This window comes from Panthera tigris, chromosome A3 (assembly GCF_018350195.1).
Source record: "Panthera tigris isolate Pti1 chromosome A3, P.tigris_Pti1_mat1.1, whole genome shotgun sequence".
Lineage (NCBI taxonomy): Eukaryota > Metazoa > Chordata > Mammalia > Carnivora > Felidae > Panthera > Panthera tigris.
The window spans coordinates 47504042-47525872 of record NC_056662.1 but is presented as its reverse complement, the minus strand read 5'-3'; the positions used below and the strand labels follow the sequence as shown (position 1 = coordinate 47525872).

At 41.2% G+C, this 21831-nt stretch overlaps 1 protein-coding gene across 3 annotated transcripts in view; it reads left to right on the top strand.

Annotated features, from left to right (window-relative positions):
• The window catches only part of CD93 (CD93 molecule), a 33670-nt gene extending 17280 nt beyond the window's left edge, over window positions 1–16390 (top strand). The window contains exons 2-3 of one of the 3 annotated variants that reach the window (XM_015544009.2): window positions 4376–4503; window positions 16079–16390. In XM_015544009.2, the coding sequence (XP_015399495.2) occupies window positions 4376–4503; window positions 16079–16134 (184 nt within the window). In that variant the 3' untranslated portion in view covers window positions 16135–16390. Of the gene's footprint in view, window positions 1–4375; window positions 4504–12479; window positions 12552–16078 lie in introns of those variants that run through there. The other 2 variants (XM_015544008.2, XM_015544010.2) reach the window with 2 other exon arrangements.
• Window positions 16391–21831: the final 5441 nt, after the last annotated feature.

Sequence of the window (21831 nt, the reverse complement as noted above, 5' to 3'; positions counted from 1 at the left end):
TGTGGCTTGTCTTTCCACCCATTAAGAGAAGTTTTAAATTTTCAGTATATTTTACTAGTGCATTTTTATTTTTCTGTTGGGTGTCAGGAGTTCAGCTGAGCTGGAAAAAGAGAGAGAGAGAGAATCTGTCAGGTGTTGGAGTAGCTGATTAAAACAACAATAAGGCAAAATGAAAGAGGGGTGCCTGGATGGTTCAGTTGGTTAAGTGTCAACTCTTGATTTTGGCTCAGGTAATGGTCTCATTGCTTGTGGTTTCAAGCACCACATGGGGCTCTCTGCTGGCAGCATGGAACCTGCTTGGTATTCTCTCTCTTCCTCTCTCTGTGCCCCTCTCCTTCCTGAGCTTTCTCTCTCTCTCTCAAAATAAATAGACATTTAAAAAAATTAAAAAACTAAGTAAGCAATGAAGCCTTTAATCACTTAGTAAGACAGTATATGCAAGTATCTAAAACGGGAGAAAGTGCTGAACCCCTGTTCCATTTTCTCCCATGGAGTTGCATGGGTAAGGGGTCAGCTAAATCAACACAAGCATGGGAGTGGTCTCACTGTGGAGGAAGCCCTGAACAAAAGGCTCCAGAAGTTTTATGGGTTATGAGGAGGTAGAGTCAGAGAAGGGGAAGGCTAGGAGTGGACTGAGTCAGAGTGGGGAAAAGTCTTCAAGATTCTCCTTGGCTCCCAGCCTTGCCCATAAGGAAACCTCAGCCAAGGTACAGGAAAAAGACCTCTGTTCAGGCCCTCAGATAAACAGACCTAGGAATGAAGGCATCCAGGGCTAGGAATGCAAATATGTAGGGAGCAGCTCCATCCAGGGGGTCCTGAGTCCTGACTGCACCCCCATTCAGAGACTGCAGTGCACTGGCCATGCCTCAAGTCCATTGTGGGAGGGCAGCTTCGCCCATGACACCCATTAGCTAAAGTCTTTGCAATTACCTATAGTCAAGCTTGAAAATTTCAGCCTGTAGACGGACTTCCCGTGGGTATTTACAGATATACCTGAATATTATTATTTTATTGTTGCTTTAGAAATTATATCTAATCACAGTCTATTTAGAATTAATACTGTACCACCTTGTATGAAATAACAAGGACTTAAAACAGTATAATTCTATTATGCCTGTCTTTTGTATTTTTTTGGTCATGTGTTTTATATCTACAGAACTTATAAATCCTACAATACAATGTCATAGTCTTTGCTTTAAATTGTCAGTTGTTTTTGAGGGAGTTGAGTAAATGTTATCTTTTATAATTATTCACATATTTACCATTTTGGATGTCATCCCAATTTTCATGAGGTGTCATTTCCTGTCACCTGAGAGCTTCCTTTAGCACTATTACAGTGCACATCTGCCAGCACTGGATTATCTTAGTTTTCTTTTATTTGAAAATGTATTTACTTCTTCTCCATCCTTGAAGAATATTTTATCTGGGCATAATATTTTGTGTTGACAGTAGCTTTATTGTTTGTTTAACTACTTTAATGATATTGTCTCATTGTCTTCTGGTTTTCATTGTTTCTGATAAGAGATCAGTTTGTTTTTCTCTAGCTACTTTCAAGATATTCCCCCTATTGTTCCTTTTCATCAATTTGGCCATAAGAGACATAATTATGGTTTTCTCTGTACTTACCTGCTTGGGGCTCACTAAAATTCTTGGAACTAAAATTTTAACAAAATTTGGGAAATTTGGGAAATACTTCATCAAATACTTTATTGTTACATTCTTTCTCTGTCTTCTCTGCCTCTAAGACTCCAATTTCTTATTATTGAAGCTTTATTTATTCTTTCTGAATCTATGTATCTTTCTATTCTTCATACTGATTGATTTCTACTGAGTTATATTCAAATTCATAAGTTTACTGACTTATCTCCCTACCATTTCCTATATCATAATGTAAAGTTTTCATTTCAGATATTGTAATTTTCAGTACTAGAATTTCCTTTTTTAGCTTTCATTTATTTGCTGAGATTTATTGTTTACTCAATATGATTATCTTTTCCTTAACTCTTTGAATATGCTTATAATAGTTTCTTTATAGTTTTTATCTGTCAATTACACTTTTTGACTCATTTTAACACCTGTTTCATTGATAGCTTTCTCTCTCTCTTTTTTTAATTATGAGTCATTTTTTCCTGTTTCTTTTTACATCTAGTATTTTAAATTTTATGGCAGACTTTGACATACCTTGGAGGCTTTCGTTTGTATAATTTCCCTCTGTTCTGTGAATTTGACTTTTATTCTACCAGGCTGTTAAATTCTTGGTTGATTACACAGAACTTGTGAAGACTTGGTTTTATGCTTTATTAGGGTATGTATATTTTGTGTTTTCTCCCCTTAATCCTAGAGTAAATTCCTTAGTTCTGGGATATAATCTTTACTTCTAAAGTATGGCTTTTTGGGGGATTTCAGTGAAAAGCCCAGGTGTTTACCAAGCCCTCCTAACTTGGTGATACTTAAACTTTAAACTCTGCCTCCCCTGTGGTGGTCAGTGGAAGACATATATGCTCAGCCTTTTCATTCATCTGTCTGTTAATTTCCACTGGGCTTCTTGGATTCTCCTTCCTGCATGTATTTCATGGGGTTAGTCAAAGCTTTCAGTGGAGCTTATATTTAGATGATCTGGGACTCTTCCCTGTGGCTTCCTGTTTTCCAAGATTACCATCTTAATATCCAGCTGTGTAAACCCTGAAATCCATCTTTTGACACTTCCAGCCAATAACACAAGACTGCCTACAAGTGTTTTAGTTACCCCACGTTCTGTGAATTGGGAGTATGTTCAGGGAAAGTATGAATAACATGGATATTATCCAAAGTAATTTCCTTCTTCAAAGGGTTAAATCCCTGCAGCTTCTGCCTGGTTTTGGTCATGTCCCAGTGCCTTCAAATGGCTGTTTTTCATATTTTGTCCAGAAGTATTATTACTAGTGTTTTGTTTTGTTTTCCCAAAACCAGATCCTAAGCTTGTCATTTTTGAAGAACCCTCCAAGTCACTCATCACGTGTTTTTATGCTCAGTTGGCTAGAATTGGACAACGTGACCTTCTCTAGCCCAAGCACTGGAAGGGACATTAAAGTGTAGGGCTTGTGGATCGGGAAAGGAGGGTGTCATAAAGTGTCTGCCACACTGCCATTTAAAACATTCTCTAATTCAATTTTTTTCACATTTTCAGACTCACTTTTTCTCTCCCGACAAGACAAACACATCCTCCTATATCCCATCTAAATAAATGAAGTTTGACACAATAATTTTGGATTAAAACTGAAGATTTGCCCAGGAGTTTTGTATGACCTTGATGTATAGATTATTGAAGATGATCACACATCCCCATAAGCTTTAAGATTTGAGGACCATGGATCTTCATAACAATTCCTTGCCAACAAGGTCTGGATAGGAATTTAATAGCAGTATAATTGCTGACAGTAGCATAAGCAGCAACATCTATTTTCTCTGTAACAAATGCCCGACACTTTCCCATACACCTGCCTGGTTCCACTGCCCATCCTGGATGTCCATGAGGCAGACCCAGGAGTTCAGAGTAACCTTGATTGTGTCACCTGTATTGTGTCATCTAACCCTAGGATGTGGCTTTTATCTTTACTTTGAAAGGGAAGGGAAACCGAGACTCAGAGGTCCTAGCTATCATGAAAACAGAGCGAATAGTAGTAATGATTATTTGGGCCCATCCTATATGCTTGGTATTGTGCTAAATGTCTTCATTATGCACTAGACACTATGAATTATGCTCGATTTATAGGTAGAGAAATTAAAGCTTAATGACATTTAAGCAATTTGTCCATTGTCACAGCTATCAGAACCAAGATTTAAACTGAAGCCTATCTGATTCCCCATAACTTTGCTCTTAAAGCCATGTCACTCCCTAGATGTTGGTGAAAGACTATAACAAGGAAACACAATTCTGGTTATTTTACTAGGCACAGTATAAATTGTATCATTCAAAGAGATGAACTTTGTTTACCCTGGATCAATAAAAAGGAAAGCAGGGAGTTTTATTTTACTCTGATTGAAATCTATTAAGAGCTAGTTTAGGACAGAGTAGATACCAAACTGTGTGGAAGGGGCCTGGTGGAGGTAAGAATGGGGGAGGGTACATGTGGTGTGTGTGTGTGTGTGTGTGTGTGTGTGTGCAGACATGCGCACATCTCAGAACATTGGCTGCAAAACAAGTACAGATTGAAACATACCAATCAATGGATCTTTAAATTCATGCCAGTTGCTAAATGAAATGGAACCTTGCATCAAAGGCAGGTACCGAGAGCTCAGTAAGCTCACTGGTCTCCCTCTGCCAATGTGTTTATCTGTCTCTCTGGTTGAATGGGACTTCCCATGCTGTCTCTTCCTTGCACATCCCCTTCCTCAGCTTTGGCCTTGCCAGCACCATCTCCTTCTGCCACCTGGATCCCTGTGAGAGTCTCCCAGTAACCATTGGTATCCAAGACCTCAGCAGCCCTTCTCATCTCCAGAAGCGTCCTAGGACTTGGACTATTGGTAAGTGGGTGCCAAAGGATGGAAGGGTAAGAAGTTTATAAACACTGTATAATGTAGCTGAGAAAGCCATTAAGAATCTTCTCCTAGGCAGGTTCTGAGACACATTGCTGAAGGTGGCTTTCATCCTCACTGCACAGAGGAGGAAACTGTGGCACAGAGAGGGGCCTTGCTCCAAGAGTCAGCTCTAGAAAGGGACTGGAGAGGGTCTGCACCAGACTTCACTAAGACCTAGGTCTGGCTCTGTCCCTGTCCCTGCCCACGATGAAGACACCAGGCAGCTCACCTCCAGAATTTGCTTGTTTAATCTGCTCATTTGCTTGCACTGAAATGAAGGAGTGTTGGGGGAGGGCCGTGAGAGGATCCAGTAATATTCTAAGAGTTCGATAAAACAGAAGTCCTCAGAGCTCTAGATTCTGTACTTCTTTAAATCCTCCCTGAATGTTTGTGGCTCCTGTGGGCACTATATTCTGAAGTTTACTAAAACCATCATGTATTTAATTTCTGAAAAAAATCAGAGAAGGTTTTGCAGTGGCATGAGACATTGACTAGTAAAACCAGTTGCAAGCTAACCCTCATGCACTGTTGTTGGGAAGGCAAACTAGTGCAGCCACTGTGGGAAACGGTATGGCAGTTCCTTTAAAAATTAAAAATAGAATCACCATATGATCCAATAATTCTACTACTTGGTATTTGCCCAAAGAGAATGAAAACACGAATTCAAAAAGATATAGGTACCCTCATGTTTATTGCAACATTATTAATAATAATCAAGATATGGAAGTAACTCAAGTGTCCGCTGATAGATGAAAGGATAAAGAAGATGTGATATTTACAGATGGAGTTTTATTCAGCCATAAAAAAATAATGAGATCTTACCATTTCTAACAACACAATGGACCTAGAGGGTATTATGCTAAATGAAATAAGTCAGATAAATTCTATGTGATTTCATTTATATGTGTAATCTAAAGAACAAAACAAAGAAGTAAACAAATAAAAAGCAGAAACAGACCCATAAATACAGAGAACTGTATGATGGTTTCCAGCAGGGAGGGAGTTGGTTGGTTGGATGGGCGAAATGGGTGAAGGAGGTGGGAGATACAAGCTTCCAGTTATAGAATGAAAAAGTCACAGAGATGAAATGTATAGCACAGGGAATGTACTAAGTGGTACACTGAAGGTACTTAATAGCACTATATGGTGACAGGGGGTAGCTACACTGTGGTGAGCATAGCATGACATATAGAATTGTCAAATCACTATTTTATACACCTAAAACTAATGTAATTTAGTGTGTCAGCTAAATAAAAAAACGAAGACAAAAAATCTTCTCTTAGACAGAAAATAATCACTTGAGGGGCGCCTGGGTGGCTTGGTTGGTTAAGCGTCCGACTTCGGCTCAGGTCATGATCTCACGGTCCGTGAGTTCGAGCCCCGCGTCAGGCTCTGTGCTGACAGCTCAGAGCCTGGAGCCTGTTTCAGATTCTGTGTTTCCCTCTCTCTCTGCCCCTCCCCTGTTCATGCTCTGTCTCTCTCTGTCTCAAAAATAAATAAACGTTAAAAAAATTAAAAAAAAAAGAAAATAATCACTTGATAGATGGTTAAGATTTCCTACTATACATAAAATATTGTAATAGGGATATTAGATTTAGTTGTAGCCTGCAGAGAGCTTACAAATCAGTTGAGAAGCAGATGTACCAAAAAGAGCAATAAAAATAATAGACTTATTATTTTTTAAATGTTGGAGCTTGAGCTAGGCTTTTAAGCTCAAGTATTTGAATACATAAGGACCAGAACAGGCTGAGATGAACAGAAGTAATTATTCATTCAAACAAGTGATATCTATTCTAAGCCTAAAATGTGTGATGGCCATCATGCTCTACATCTAAGCATAAGTAAATAACATGGACATGATGCCCACCCTATGGAGCAGATAGAGAGAAGATAAGTAAACAAAATAAATATGTGATTACCACCTATGTGTGTGTGCATGCACATGTGTGTACACAAGTATGTGTATGTATGTATATTTACATGCTTTCAAACATTAACTGAGAAATAAAATAAATATATTTGATGGATGAGATAAGGGAAATGGCAGGTGGTGGAAATAAAAAGGGTGAAGCAGTGGTGGCTTGGGCATGGTGCTGATAAGGAGTAAGAAAGGCACAGACATACAAAGTGGGAGATCGAAGACAGCTACAATGAGGAGCAGCTGGCACAGCCGCCCAGGGCAATGTGGGTCAGACCGCTCAGGAGCTGAGTGGAGGGAAGTGGCTAGGGTGTAGAGATGGAAGATGGGAGGGGAAAGCTTCCAGGAAGTTCCTTAGGAATACTAAAGAAAGAGTTTACATGGAAGGAAGGCTCATGAAGGGGAAGAGTGAAACAGCCTTGGAAGAGCACATAGGAGCTGATTAGAAGGAACCTCAAAGCTGCTGCAACTTCCCAGAGGGATGACAGTATGGGTGTCATCCTGCTGGGTGGATGAACCGGGGCCTTCACAAGGCTCTTCTTGTGGCTGTTCTTAAACTATTCCCTGACTTAAAGAAGGATGAAATCACAGAACAGCCGCTGTGGTTGCTATTACAGGTGTCACACAGATGGACATCCACCTAGTGCCTAAAGCAAATGCTTATTGCATATTCAAGATTGTTATTTGTCAATGGAGCAAAGTGAATCTCCCTCAAGTTAGTGAAAAATGTTTAATGGAAAGAGGGTATACTCCCCTAGCAATGCCATTTTTCTGACATTTTGTTATGAAAATGTTCTAACATGTAAGTGAGCATCTATACACCCACCCAGATTCTACCACTAATATTGCACTGTAATTATTTTATCACATGCCTACCCATCTATACACCTATTGGTACATCTTATTTTGGGTGCATTTTAAAGTAAATTGCAGACATCAGTACACTTCATCCTAAACACTTTAGCACATGCCACTAACTAGAGTCCAATAATTGTTTATGGTTATGTTTTTCTTATGAGGTAAAATTTACATACAATTAAATGTATACATTTTAGGCATACCATTCTGTGACTTTTGACAAATATGGACACCTTCATAACTCACATCCTTATCAAAGTAAGGAACATGACCATCACCCCAGAAAGTTTCCTCACCCTGCTTCTCGGTCAATTGTGACCACACACCCAGCCCCAGGCTCTCACTAGAGGCAACTGCTACTCTAAATTTTTTTCCCCACCATTGATTAGTTTTTTAGAAAACTTTGTGAAAAATGGAATCAGAGCTTACTCTTGTATGTAAATCTGTTTTCATTCAGTACAATGCTTTTTAGATTCATCCCTACTGTTGTGTGTTTATTCCTCCTAATTGCTCAATAGAATTCCATTGAATGGACATACCACAATTCATGTATCCATGTATCCTTTTAACTACTGAGGAACACCTGGGCTGTTTCTAATTTGATGCTGCATTTCACAAGACTGTCTTGCCAGAGCCTTGACACGTCAGAGACAAACTCATCCTGTGGATAAGGGTATACTGCACTTCCTTTTAAAGGGTTAGAAAATGTCAGTGGCAAAATATAGAAAAAAACAACATAGTTGTTCTTACAAGAACTATGTTCTTACAACATAGTTGATGGTGACATTTTTATTACCAGGCACCCTGCTGGGTGACATTCCTGTTAACAGAAATTTTCTTTCCGTCTATTAGATTGCTAAAGCAAATAAAATCTCTCCATAAATGAAGGACTGTTATTCTTTGCAGTGCTTTCCTGCTTCTGATCACTTATTTTTGCCATAAACATTGCTCAAGTTCAACAGCACTGCTCTGTACCAACTCTGAAACTGGAGGAAAAACTGACATAGCCTTTTACCATGTTTCAGGTTTTCCAGTGGTTTAAGGTATGTGCCTTTTTAGAAGACAAGATGGTATTTCCATCTTTCAATGGTTTGGCTAGGGGAGGTGACTGTCTTAAAAGTAAAATTAATTGCTGAGAGAAGGGAATTGAAAGTGAGCAATAAAGAATGTGCTGGTCACTGTGGAAGCCACAGACAACTATGTGGGGTCAGACCACCCACACTGATGTCATTGAGTGAGTAGACATCGAAGCTTTAGATCTTGAATCCAGCTCTGGCTTCTGGAGAGGCATAGGGCAAACCAAATCTGTGAAGAGAACAGCTCACAGAACCTTTTTATTTCCATTTGTCTTTCTTCTCCTACTTCAAATTCTCTTGCTTGTCATTAAATTAAGAAAAAAAAAGGAATATGTGGTATTATAAGTAAATTGAACCTTTTAAACTCAGGTTTGGCGGCCTTGCCAACCAATTTGAGAGACACAGATTTGCTGCTAAATCCAGGTGCATCTAATTCAGATGACAGACAAAAGATGTGTGGATGTGGATTTCTGACACTCTGCTGTGGTAAGTGAGGTGCCACAATTACACCTGGCCAAGAAATCCTCTTTGAGGATTTATGACATTGTACTTCTCATTCATCTGCCCCAGGAATCAGCATACTATTTTGTAATTTTAAGTGTGAAATTTAAAAAATTGAATGAAATTCAGAAATGAATTTTTTTTGAAATGATACTTTTAAGTAATAAAGTTAGGGTCAGAAAGATGAATGGTGTTTTTAATTCATGTCATTTATAAGCCCCTGAAGATTTCATGAAACATGGTCCAGATAATATCTTTGATGTATTTGACCTATGTAAAAATCAGAAATGTTAGGGTTATTATGTCATTTCAACAAAATGATTTTTTCCTTGGTTTTATTATTAACCCTTTATTATCTTTGGATCTACAGCCTCAGTCTGGTGGGCCCAATTGTAATCACAAATTCCTTAAAATATGGAAGAGGGAGATAGAAAAGTCAAAGAAAGAGATACAACAACCAAAGCAAAGGTTGAAGAGAGAGATTGGCAGGTACTAAGCTGTTGGCTTTGAAGACAGAGTGGACCATGGGACAGGAAATGCAGACAACCTCCAAAAGCTGGAATGTTCTCCCCTAGATTCTCCAGAAGGAACATGGCCTTACCATACCTTGATTTTGAACTTCTTACATCCAGAAGGAACTGTTAAGCTAATAAATGTGTATTGTTTTAAACTACTAATTCATGGTAGTTGGCTACTGTAGCAATAGGAAACTAACATATTCCCTTGCATACTAAGATTATAACTAAATTATAGATATTTCCAAGTTTTTTTTTTTTTTTTTTTTAAATTTTTTTTTTTCAACGTTTTTTATTTATTTTTGGGACAGAGAGAGACAGAGCATGAACGGGGGAGGGGCAGAGAGAGAGAGGGAGACACAGAATCGGAAACAGGCTCCAGGCTCCGAGCCATCAGCCCAGAGCTTGACGCGGGGCTCGAACTCACGGACCGCGAGATCGTGACCTGGCTGAAGTCGGACGCTTAACCGACTGCGCCACCCAGGCGCCCCTCCAAGTTTTTTTTTTAATGTAGCTTTGTTCTGTAAAATAGTATCACCAAAAAGTGATTTCTAAAAGTGCATGAAAAACAGTGTCTGAACTAGTATATGTCTGCAGGACAGTGACCTTGGCTCCCATTTGCCAACCTTGTATGAACTAATTCATGGGACAGAAGCACCTGTGCAGCAGACCAGATTAAGCTAATTAAGTAACCAAAGATGGAAAGGGCTTGTTTCTGCCTTGGATGTGGTGAGTTCAGAACATGGAGGGGGATGTTAAGCCTAGGCTCACAACTTACTGGAAACTACATGACTGAGGGTTCCAAGTACCTGATGGGGATCAGTCAAGGCAAGGCCAACTCTGTCTGGGAGCCATGGGGAATCTTTGTGGCCTTGAACTGAAAGAACTGAACAGTATTTCTCTCTCTTTGCAGTTCAAAGCCTCCAGTCATTTTAATTCATCCTTCCCCAACTCCAACTTCTTAAACACTCTGGCTTCTCCTTTCTCCTTTTTTCCTTCTGACTGTAACCTCTTTTTCACCCACCAGATTTGTGCAGCAGTGATAAATACATCCATAATGGGGCAAAATTTAGAGCTGGGGTCCCCTCTCTGCCACTGCCCCTTACATTTGAATAAGTACTACTTCAGTTGTTGGGTTTTTACCTTTCTGTCTGCATATCTTCTTTGAATTAGAGAAAACTCTTATAAGTAAGGTCTATGTCATCTGGGATTTTTCTTTTTTAATGTGTTTAAGGCAGGGATCAGCAAACTATGACCTGTAGGCCCAATCTGGCCTGCTGCCTGTTTTCATAAGGCCCATGAGCTAAAAATGGTTTTTACATGTTTTAATAGTTAGGCAAAAATCAAAAGAAGAAAAATATTTCATGACATGAGAACGTTGTAAAAAAATTCAAGGTATACAAATAAAGTTTTATTGGGACACAACACTTTCATTCATTTACATATTGCCTATGGCTGCTTTCATCTATGATGGCAGAGACAAAATGACCGGCAACACCTAAAATATTGACTATCTACCCTTCTTTGTTGACCCCTGGTTTAAGGGATATGACCTAATGAACATATAGAAGATACTATTAAATGATGTATTTGACTAAAAATAGGGGTCAGGCCTTGAAATTTAAAGAAATTAGATCAGATAAATGGCAATCCAGGAAGCTATACTTTAATTTATTCAAATTTGTACCAACTAGGCATGTGACTGGTTGCATGTAACAGAAATCCAATTATAGTGGTGGAATCAGAAGATTGATTTATCTCCCCTAACAAGAATTCCAGGGGTTGATTGTTCATGAGTGGGGCTATGAGTTCTTAATGCTTTTAGCATCTTGGATTTCTTCAATCTTTCTGCTTTTATCCCAATGCATGACTTTCAGCCTCATGATAGTGATGCCTGCTGTACCTTCTTCTTTGTGGCTAAATTCTACTAATTCTAACTTGATTGGCTTAAAAGTTTATCTCTACTATTTAATTACAATAAGATTTGGGTTAGATGTGGCCTTGGAGCCAAGAACGGTGGTTTCAGGGTCTATGGATGTGTTGGCAGAGCCAGGACCCAGAGTGGAAAGCACAGGAGATGAGGTGGGATGGTGAGGATGTGCTCAGAGCCTTAGAGGCCACTTTCATTCATATCTCATACACCATGAGCCCGTGGTTCTCATGGGTATACATCAGAATCCCCAGAAATACATGCTCAAATCCAGATGGTTGGGCTCAACCCCTGGAGTTTCTGATTCAGGAAGACTGGGCTGGGCCCAGAATCTGCTTTGCTGACAAGTCCCATGGTGATGAATGGTGTTTACAGCGAGAAGACATAATTTTGATGTTAATGGTCTTAGGAGCACCTTTCCGCACACCTAGAGAGGATCATTGAAACTCTAATGGAGGGCAGGGCAAGGAGCTTCTCATCTCAATGAGGCCATTCAGTTGCCTTCCTGGTTCCTCCTCAGGCACAACCATGCTGGGGGACTTGTGTGTACCAACCCCCAGGATCTTGTCAAAGGCAGATTCTGATTCAGAAGCCATGGGGAGGAGTCAGAGACATTTCTCTAACAAACTTCCAGGTGAGAATGCTGGTCTGGGGATCACATGTTGAGGGACAAGCCTGCAGGAGTCTACTGTCTCCCTCCTCTTCCTCAGCCTGCATCACAGCAGGGCCACCCTGTTTCCAACCCAAGCTATCTTCCGCTCTGCTAGAGGCAGCAATGCCCAAATATTCTGGGGGTAGGGTGTCCACATCTTTGTCAGTTCTACTGAGCCCAGGAGAATATCTCATTTGAATGATGTTTTCAACTACTTGGAAAGATGCTGGGCCACTTTCTCAGAATTAGGAAGTCAAATATTTTTTTTTCAATTATTATTTTCCCCCAGATTCAGAGATTGCTTTATTCCCAACAAAATAAGTACTTTTAGATTACAAGATAAAATATGAAAATGATGTCCAAGCTCAGAACTACAGGCAAAAGAACAGAAAGTGCACACATTGTGAGAAAATAGAGAATTACAGAATGTTTCTGTGGCATATTTCAAGTTCTGCATTTACTTTATTTTCAGCTGTGTGCATTTATCTGCTTGCTGTAGAACCAGTTGGAGTTTTTAACTTGCACCATGAATAATGCTGCCAGAACTTTCCCTTGCATCTGTTGGCTCCAAGGTTCTTCAGTAGCCAGCTGGTCACCAGAAGTGACCATAAAAGCAACAACCAGTTCCAAGGAAAATCATTTCTTCCGTGGAATAAGACAAGGAAGGGTGCCATGGTTCCTCATGTTCTGGAGAGCCCTTTGAGGGACTCTGGAAAGATGGATTTTACTAAATGTCCCAGAAACCCCTTCCGAAGAAGAAGAAACCCTGATGAGGAGTCCTTGCCAGTGCTCCTCTGGAATCTGGCTTCAGAATTATTCTTACTCTGGAAAGTATTCACAAGGACTTGGGTGTGGACTGAATGCTTCCCCATCTCCCCATGGGTGGGCTGGCTCTGGATGCAGGTGAGCAGGACCTGAAGCTCCCTCAGTGGGGATCCACTCCCTTTCCTCTCCCTCAAAAGCTTGAGGAAGCCTCAAATACCTGCAGGCCTGTGGGTAGAAGTGGAATTTCTGAGTAACAGACTCAAATGTTGGCCACCTTGAGCCCAGAGTAAAGCTCCCTCCTTACAGTGGACTGTGGACTGTGACTCCTTTACTCCTCAGAGGGCCTGTGTTCCCAAGTTCAAGATGTTCCGAGTCAAATCACCCAAAGTTGTCAAACCATCCTGCAGGACTGCAGCCACCAAAGGTGTGTAGTAGCTAGTCTGCAACCCTGACTGACCAGATATTGATGGAAATAACTAACTAGCATCTAGGAGTTACTAAAAGAATTCAGGTCTACATTATTCAATAACAATCTGACTAGATAATGGGGGGGGGGGTGTCAAATTTTGATTGTTCCCATGACTAAATTTTAGGAAGATTTATTGCATAGCAGTAAATAGCATATTGATTATATTGGACAGTGCTATGCTTATGCTACAATGCCAGTGTTGAGTAGTTACAACAGAGACAAAAGGGCCAGCAAAGCCTGACACATTTACTACCTGGCCTTTTACAGAGGAAGTTTGCCCTGCACAAAATTCTTCCCATACCTGGGTCTTAACTGGTGCTCTGATTGTCTCACCTGCCACAACTGAAAGCAAGAAGCCACAAGATGTAGCAACTAAACAGTAAATTGGTAGTTATGTTGTGGGTGCATTAGGATAGGGCTCTACTACATAGCCTGGTTGAATCTCTGTGATAGAAATCTGTTCACTTGTGAAATCATTGGGGAAGCATGTGTACTGAGATCTGGGATGCAAAAACCTAAGTTCTTCCTAAGTCCACAAGGGCAACTCTCCTGTGATGCTGCTAAAGACACTTTCATTAAATGCTTCAAAAGCAGTGAGCTAAGAGTGACTCAAAATACATTCTATTTTGCATAAGACTTCAAAACTTAGGTGGCATATTATTAACAAATTGCTTTCAAAGCCACTAGCTTTCAATTGCCAAAAAGTAATTTTGCCTTCTTTATAAAGAATTGGAGGGGTGCCTGGGTGGCTCAGTCAGCTAAGCATCCGACTTTGGCTCCAGTCATGATCTCATGGTTCATGAGTTCGAACCCCGCATCAGGCTCTGTGCTGACAGTTCAGAGCCTGAAGCCTGCTTCAGATTCTGTATCTCCCTTTCTCTCTGTCCCTTTCCTGCTTGTATTGTCTCCCTCTCTCAAGAATAAACATTAAGAAAAAAAAAAAAGAATTGGAACCCATTACTTATGAAGAACATGTGTTTGTTGTAAAAAATATAGAGGAAAGTGAAAATCATTTGTTATGCTTCAACACAGATAACTTTATTAATATATACACATGTAAACTATATATTATGTGTAGTTTTTTTTCTAAATCAGATCATCTATTTCCATAGCTTCCCATCCAATGGATATATCTGTTATAATTCATTAACTGTTCTTTGTATGTTAACAAAATATTCAGGTTTCCAATTTTTGAAAAGATTATGTGTAGTTAGTTTTATGACAGATGAATGTTTTTGTTGCTGGATTTCTTACATTTAACACATTTAAAGTACATATTAAAATATAATTTTGTTACATAGCATTAAAACATATAAGTTCTCTTTTCTTAATTTCATAAGTAAGGTATGTTTTCCACACATGCTTCACTTTTAAGCCCTCATCCTGCATGTGGCTGAGCCAAGAACGTATCCCACAGGAAATGTTTGCCAGACGTCAAAGCATATTTGACGTTTTTCAAATAACGCTTTTGGATTTCTTGGCTCCCTTGTGAAGAGTATCTTCAAGGACAGAGCATTCCTTTCAAATATGTATTGTGTTTTCAATAAAAACATAATCTGCTGTGAATAAATATTACATAAAAAAATAAAGGGAGAGTCTAAAATGGCATACATACACCTTGACGAAACATAGTTCTGGAAATTTCTATTTGACTAACCAAGATAGTTTTGCATTTTTTTTTTACCTCAGTTGTTCTTAATTCAGGGGTTCCATAAATTTAATAAAAAATATTGCATCCTTATTTTCACTAATCTCTACCTGAAACTTAGCGTATACTTCCATTCTTGGGGGAGAAAAAGTTATCAGCACTGAAATCACAGATACTTCACACCACACCATGGTTATTATTATAGATCTCTCAACATCTTGTTTGCACTGATCACGACTTTGAGATTATGATATTTATGTGATACACCATAAAGGTCTTGTGATTTTAAAATCCATAAAGAAGTATGTGTATTTAATTTCATGTATTTGTTTCTTTTTTATATTCTTCTAACTATATTTCAATATGATTGGTACTCTTTGTAATTCTGTGTATCATCTCACATACAAAAATTAACTCAAAGTGGATAAGAGATCTAAACATAAGAGCTAAACTAGAAAACTCTTAGGAGAAAACACAGGTGTAAATCTGATTCATAAATAAAGGATGACTTTTCATCTATTTAGAACTTAACATTTTTTATTTCAACATTGTGTGGTTTTCGGAGCAGCATTGACCCCTCAACAATTCAGGTTTGAACTATATAGGTCCACCTATATGGGAGTTTAGTGCAGGACTGTGAATGTATTTTCCTTATGATTTTGTTAATAATTGTTTTTCTCCAGCTTACTTTATTGTAAGAACACACTATATAATACGGGTAACATACAAAATATGAGTTAATCAACTGTTATCAGTAAGGCTTATTTTCAACAGTAGTTAATTAGCAGTTAAGGCTTTGGGAAGACAAAAGTTAGATGCAAAGTTTGGCTGCATGGTAGTGGGGGAGTGACAGCCCTAACCCCTGCATTGTTCAAGGATCAACAGTATACAATTTACACTTCTTTTGTTAAATTTATTCCTAAGTATTTTATTCTTTTTGATGCTATTGTAAATGGAATTAATTTCTTGATTTTGTTTTCAGTTTGTGCATTGTTACTATATAGTAATACAATTGATTTTTGTATATTGATACTGTATCCTGTAACTGCTAAACTCATTTATTAGTGCTTATAGTTTTTAAATATTTTCCTTAGGACTTTCTATGTACAAACAAGAGAATGTCATTAATGAATGTATATAATGTTATTCCTTTTTTTTCTGATCTGGATGCCTTTTATTTCATTTCCAGCCTTAACTGCTCTGGTGAGAATCTGCAGGACACTTGATAGCAGTGGCAAGAGCTGACATCTTTTTCTGTTTCTGATCTTCGGAGGAAAGTTTTTAGTATTTGATGATTAAGTATGATGTCTGCTGTAGTTTTTTTGTAGATGAAACACAATTTTACTAACAAAAAAATGAGCCAAGAAAAGATTGTCCATTTTTACCTTGCTTCTTGAAGAAAGCCTGGGTAAGAGTAAAAATTTAGTAAAATATTTGCTCTGCCATACTGACATGATATTGTTTATTGAATAACATTTGCTTATCAGGCATTTATTTTCCAAGCTTAGACCCATATATTGCTGCTTAGGCACAGAGTCTTAATTTTTATGGCTGCATTTTAGTATTGTTATGGCTTATAAATATTATGTTTTTACCTTTGTAATTTCTTTCTTCCCAATATCTAAATTATTATAATTAACATCAAGGTTAAAAATAAGATTGATGTATCTATTAGTCAAGTACTAATGATGGTTATATAATTTTAGCACTCCTCTTTTAACAAAAATTAATGTTTTTATTTATTTTTGAGAGAGAGAGAGTGAGAGAGAGAGAGTGCACTCTCTGGGGAGGGGCAGAGACACAGAATCTGAAGTGGGCTCCGGGCTCTGAACTGTCAGCACAGAGTCCAATGTAGGGCTCGAACCCACGAGCCATGAGATCATGACCTGAGCTGAAGTCAGGTGCGCAACTGACTGAGACACCCAGGTGCCCCATTTTTAATTTTTATTCATTTTTGAGAGAGAGAGGGAGACAGAGAGACAGAGAGACAGACAGAGCTAGTGAGGGAGAGGCAGAGAGAGAAGGAGACAAAGAATCCGCAGCAGGCCCCAGGTTCTGAGCTGTCATCACAGATCCTGACCAGGGCTCCAACCTATGAACTGTGAGATCATGACTTGAGCTGACTGAACCACTCAGGCACCCCTTAATACTTCTATTAATGTTCCCCCTTATAGATTTTGATTGCAGTTTTGACCACCATTACCTTGAAAACAATTGTGAAACAGCATCCTTTGAACCTAAGAAAGGGACACTAATGTTCTTCCAGCAATGGATGGTACATTCAGGTGACATCTGACTGTATACAGCAACACCATCTAAAAGAAATTTTGCTAATGATCAAATATTCTCTCTCTGTAATGCCCAATCTGGTAGTCACTAGCCTATGGTGCACTTGACATAGGACTGGTGACACTGAGAAATAAACTTTTAACTTTAATTTTAATGAGTTTAAGTTAACTAACCACAGGTGATTAGTGCCTATCATATTGGATAGTGTATGCGACTTTTATCTGCCTTGTCCCCAAGTTTTTCCAACATCATTTTCCATCCAAAGGTCCTGGAACTTTCATCACCAGCAACAATTAGTAGTCAGTCACGTATCTCCACAGTCTTGATGTTCTTAGCACCTGGAATTGTGCCCTCTAGCAGGTGGTTTTTCAGTAAGTGATCATGTTGGAACTAGAAAGTTCTTTTCAAGTCTTTTAAGAGAAAAGCTGCCTCCCACACTTGAAAAAGATCTTTGGCTAGGATATGTCTGGGGCAACACATTGCCCTTGGACCCCCTCCTGCATCTGGACTCCTCTCCACTTCTGTTCTAACAACATTCACCAGTAGTAACAGCTGTATTTGTTGAATAGCTGCTATGTTACAAGGAAGGTAACACCCCCTGTTAATAAATTTTCTAATTTCCATGACAACCTTGTAAATTAGATATTATACCTCCAGTTTGGGAAGAGAAAACCAGAGATTTAAATAACTTAAATTCCAACAATGGGTAAGTGACAAAATCAGGGCTCTGATGTACTGCACATTCTAATTCTTTCATCCTAAACCGAGCTAGAGAATCTTACTTTCACCACTGACTAGCTGTGTGGCCTTGGGAAGTCACCTATTCTCCCTGACCTTCAGTTTCCACATCTGGAAAATGAGTTATCGATAATGGATGCCTCCAGCCAGATGGGGAGTAAGCCTGAGGCTTACTAACAGCCCTCTTGGTACACTGGGGCACGGGTCATGCTTCTTGGGCTATCTTCAATTCCTTCCTTATTCCTCCTGGTCTGTGAACTTATTTTTGTCCTTGATTTTATTTTCACAATTGCTTATTGTTATTATTGGTAAAAATGCTCAGCTGAATTGCATTTTACCCAGTAGACATTTAGTGAGTCACTGCTATGGTCAGGAACCATGCAGGGTGTCGAACACAATCAGTGCTGAATTCAAATTATTGAAACCCGAGTATATCCTTTTTCTAGCTAAAATTTGTTGAGAATTTGCCATGGTTCAGCCATTCTGACTGCTTTACATGTGTAACTCATTCAATCCTCAGAATAACACTTTGAAGGGGTGACTATTAGGATTCCTCATCACACAGTTGAAGAAACTGAGGCACAGAGAGGCTGGGCTACTTGCTAAATATGACACAACTTATAAATGATGGAGCTGGGACTCAAATCCAGCCATGGTGGCTGCATAGCCCACACTCCTTACCCTGAGGCTCTGAGGTCCCCCACCTTTGCGTTTGCAGGTTAACATGAGAAAGTCACACTGGAGGCAGGGCACAGAGAAATATCTATAACAGGTGCTCAAAAAACTCCTGAACACTGTCTGCAAACAAAACATGCTGTAGGTGGATGAGGATACAAAGATGTGTAAAAGCTATGCTCCACTCTCAAGAAAGTAGATTATAAATCTAGCAAACAGCATGATTAAAAACACATGATTACTTGTAAAACAGGGAAGGTGTGATAAGTGGTAAATTGCCAATAGAAAGTCCTATGAACTTCAAAGAGAGATCAGTTCTGGTTTGGTTACTCAGAAACACTTGTGATGGGGGCAGCATGCCACCTGTGCCTTAACAGAAGGGTCAGATCTCAGTAGATGGAAAAGAAACATAGGTGAGAACATTCCTGGTAGACAAAAAGACAGGAGCCATAGATTGGAGATGATACAGGATGAGGCGTTTCTCTGACAGCAGGAACTCCTCTTCCTGAGACCTTCAGCATCCACAAGAACCATTGAATTTGACAAAAGGGTGGGTTGTAAAGAGATAGGTGAAGGCCATGGGCAGAACTGTGAGGACTGGCCAACCTCCTGGGGCAGGAAAGGCAAAGGATCCACTCTTCTGGCAAGCAGAGGAGAGAAGAAGCAGAAGCGCAGGTTTCTTAGAAGTCGTGGGAGGGGAGACTTGAAAACAGCCAGGGCTCAAGAGTGAAAACAACAGAGACATCAAGAAAAAATGAAGAGGGAAAATAAGTTTTTGGCTTCAGTATTTAGAAGATAATGGGTATTCTTAAAGAGAGCTGTTCCAATGAAACAGTGAAATGGGCCTGGGCTAGTAAGTCCTCAGTGAGGGTGGCAGGGCCAGGGGTCAGCCAAGGAGAGGGAACTGAGTGTGTCATCCCCATGGAGACATAGGCAGTGGTCCATCCCTTTGCACAGGAGGTACAGAAAGGAAGGACAGAAGTTTAAAACATGCATAAAAGCCTCAAAGTGATGGCTCAAGGAGACCTGAATAGGACTCCCCACTAGAGATGGCCATGGTGAATGAATCAGTTAGAACTCATCCAAGAAGTGAGCCAGCATGCTGAGCGGCAGGGCCCTATCCTTGCATGCCCCTCAACTCCGGCGAGAGCTGGCAGGCTTGAAAATCTTAGTAAAGTTTGAGCAAAGGGTGTAACTGGTCCTGTCTCTTCTCTGGCCTCATGCATCCGGACGGTTGCTCCCACTTCCTGAGATCTTTCAGCTGGGACCTGGTGGTTGGGAAAGGCCAAAGGGATCTGCCCAGATGTGAAGGCCCCACTCCCAGAGCAGGCTGTCCCTGAGGCAGCCCTACTCCAGCTCAGGCAGGGGGCAGGCCATGGGGGTAAGTCCAGACACCTGGCTCAGCCCAGGCAGCTGGTGGGATATCAGGCCAGCACCTGTCTGCTCTCACTGGGAGACAACCCAACTCTTCAAATCTGCTGGTCTTTTCTTCTTCTTCCCAGAGGAGTAGAGGCGCCCATTCCGGGAAGCTTCAGACCTCAGTCTCCAAGCTGTGCTCCTCCCCCACCCAGCTCTCAGGAGGCACTGCTTGTCCGAGCTCTCTTGAATGTCGGGCAGTGTAGGGAAGGACCCTCATCCCTTTCATGCTGGGAGTGTCATGTACCTCATCCCTTTCATGCTGGGAGTGTCCACGCCCCACCCCCTGGGTAACTATCTGTCAGTACAGTCTGGAGGTAGGAGTGGGCAGGTGCTTGTCTTAGCTAGTGAAGACGCTACACTGCACTTCTCTCTTACAAGGTCTGGGCTCTGCCCAACCAAAGAGGCAAGATACCCAGCTAAGCGACAGAATTTGCTTGGGACTCCCTGGGAGCCAAGTTTCCTGCCCTAGGCTTAAGGCAGTTAAGGCCCCCACACCCTTAACTTTTTTCCGCCCAAGTTTAGAGAGCTCCAACTTTGGGGCCTTTGTTTAGAGTTCAACAGCGCCGCCCCCTGGTGCTTTGTTGTGAGTGACCATAGCGGAGACCGCACAGGGTTAAAAAAAAAAAAAAAGTTTGTCACTCCGTTAAGTTTTGGAACCACCCCCGGCATTCTTGGTACGTGAATAAGCGGAAAAGGTCGTGAAAGTGACAGATTCTCATCTCCTCCTCGCTGCTCTCCCCACCCTGCCCGTCCGCACGACCGCTCTTCTGCAACGCAAGTGGCATTTATATGCACCTTTATGTCACTCTGACATCTCAGCCAAATGCAAAAGTCCTTAACAGTCCCAAGTGGGATCCTCTTGGAGCCAGCAGCGTCTTCCCGCGAGGGCTCCCGTGTGCCCCTTTTGGGGTGCGAGATAGGCTATCCCTTTGTGAAGCTGGACAAAAACAGACCAAACAGGCTAGCGCGCTTCCCAACTCGCCTGCCCCTATAGGGTGCGGCAGGAATTCGCCTGCCGCTGCTTCTGAAGGGTGACAAGACCTTGGAACCCTGACAGTATCCTCGCGACTTTCCCACGCGACGAGATGAGATCCAGCCAGGCAGCTCGCGCTCAGGGACCCGTGGCTTGTGCGCGGGGGTGCTTGTGTTACCCCAGTCTTCCCCCTCTGCCTATCCTCGCACCAGCCACACCCTCTGTCCTCTGGGGCCGAGCGCACCCGTCTCCTGCTCTAGGCGCCCGGGGCGGAGTCCAGTTCTCTTCTACCGATCGTGTCTTCAGGGATGTCCACGCTCTTGGCAGTTCCTCCCGAAATCCTCTTCTTGGCGGGCACCTCCCTCTAGAGCCTTACAGGTCCAGGGCATTACTTCCCCCCACCCCTCATTCAAAACCCTCCTCCCCCGTCTCCATTTCCCAAGGTTCTGCAATCCAGGCTTCCTTTGAAATCGGTAGTAACAATACATTTATAAGAAAAAGAAACAGGAGCAAGAGATTAGGAGGGGCTGCGGATTAAGACCCCCCCCCCTCCCCCCAGAACTGCGAGCTTGAGGGCCCTAGTGGCGGCGGCTGACACGGAGTGTAGCTGACAGAGGTGCTGTCTTCCCGTGGCGCCTGCGCCTGGCGGTCCAGTCCGGGGACCTCCCAGCTCCCCCGCCGGGTTTACTCATCTCCGCGAGGTGATCCCAGGAGCGAGGGCGGGCACAAGTCTCCCGAAGAACCCAGTAATCCGAGAATGCCGCATCAGCCCTTCCCACTAGGCACTTCCTTCCTTTTCCCGAACGTTCAGGAGGGAGGGCCGCGCACTTATAAACCCGGGCCCCGGT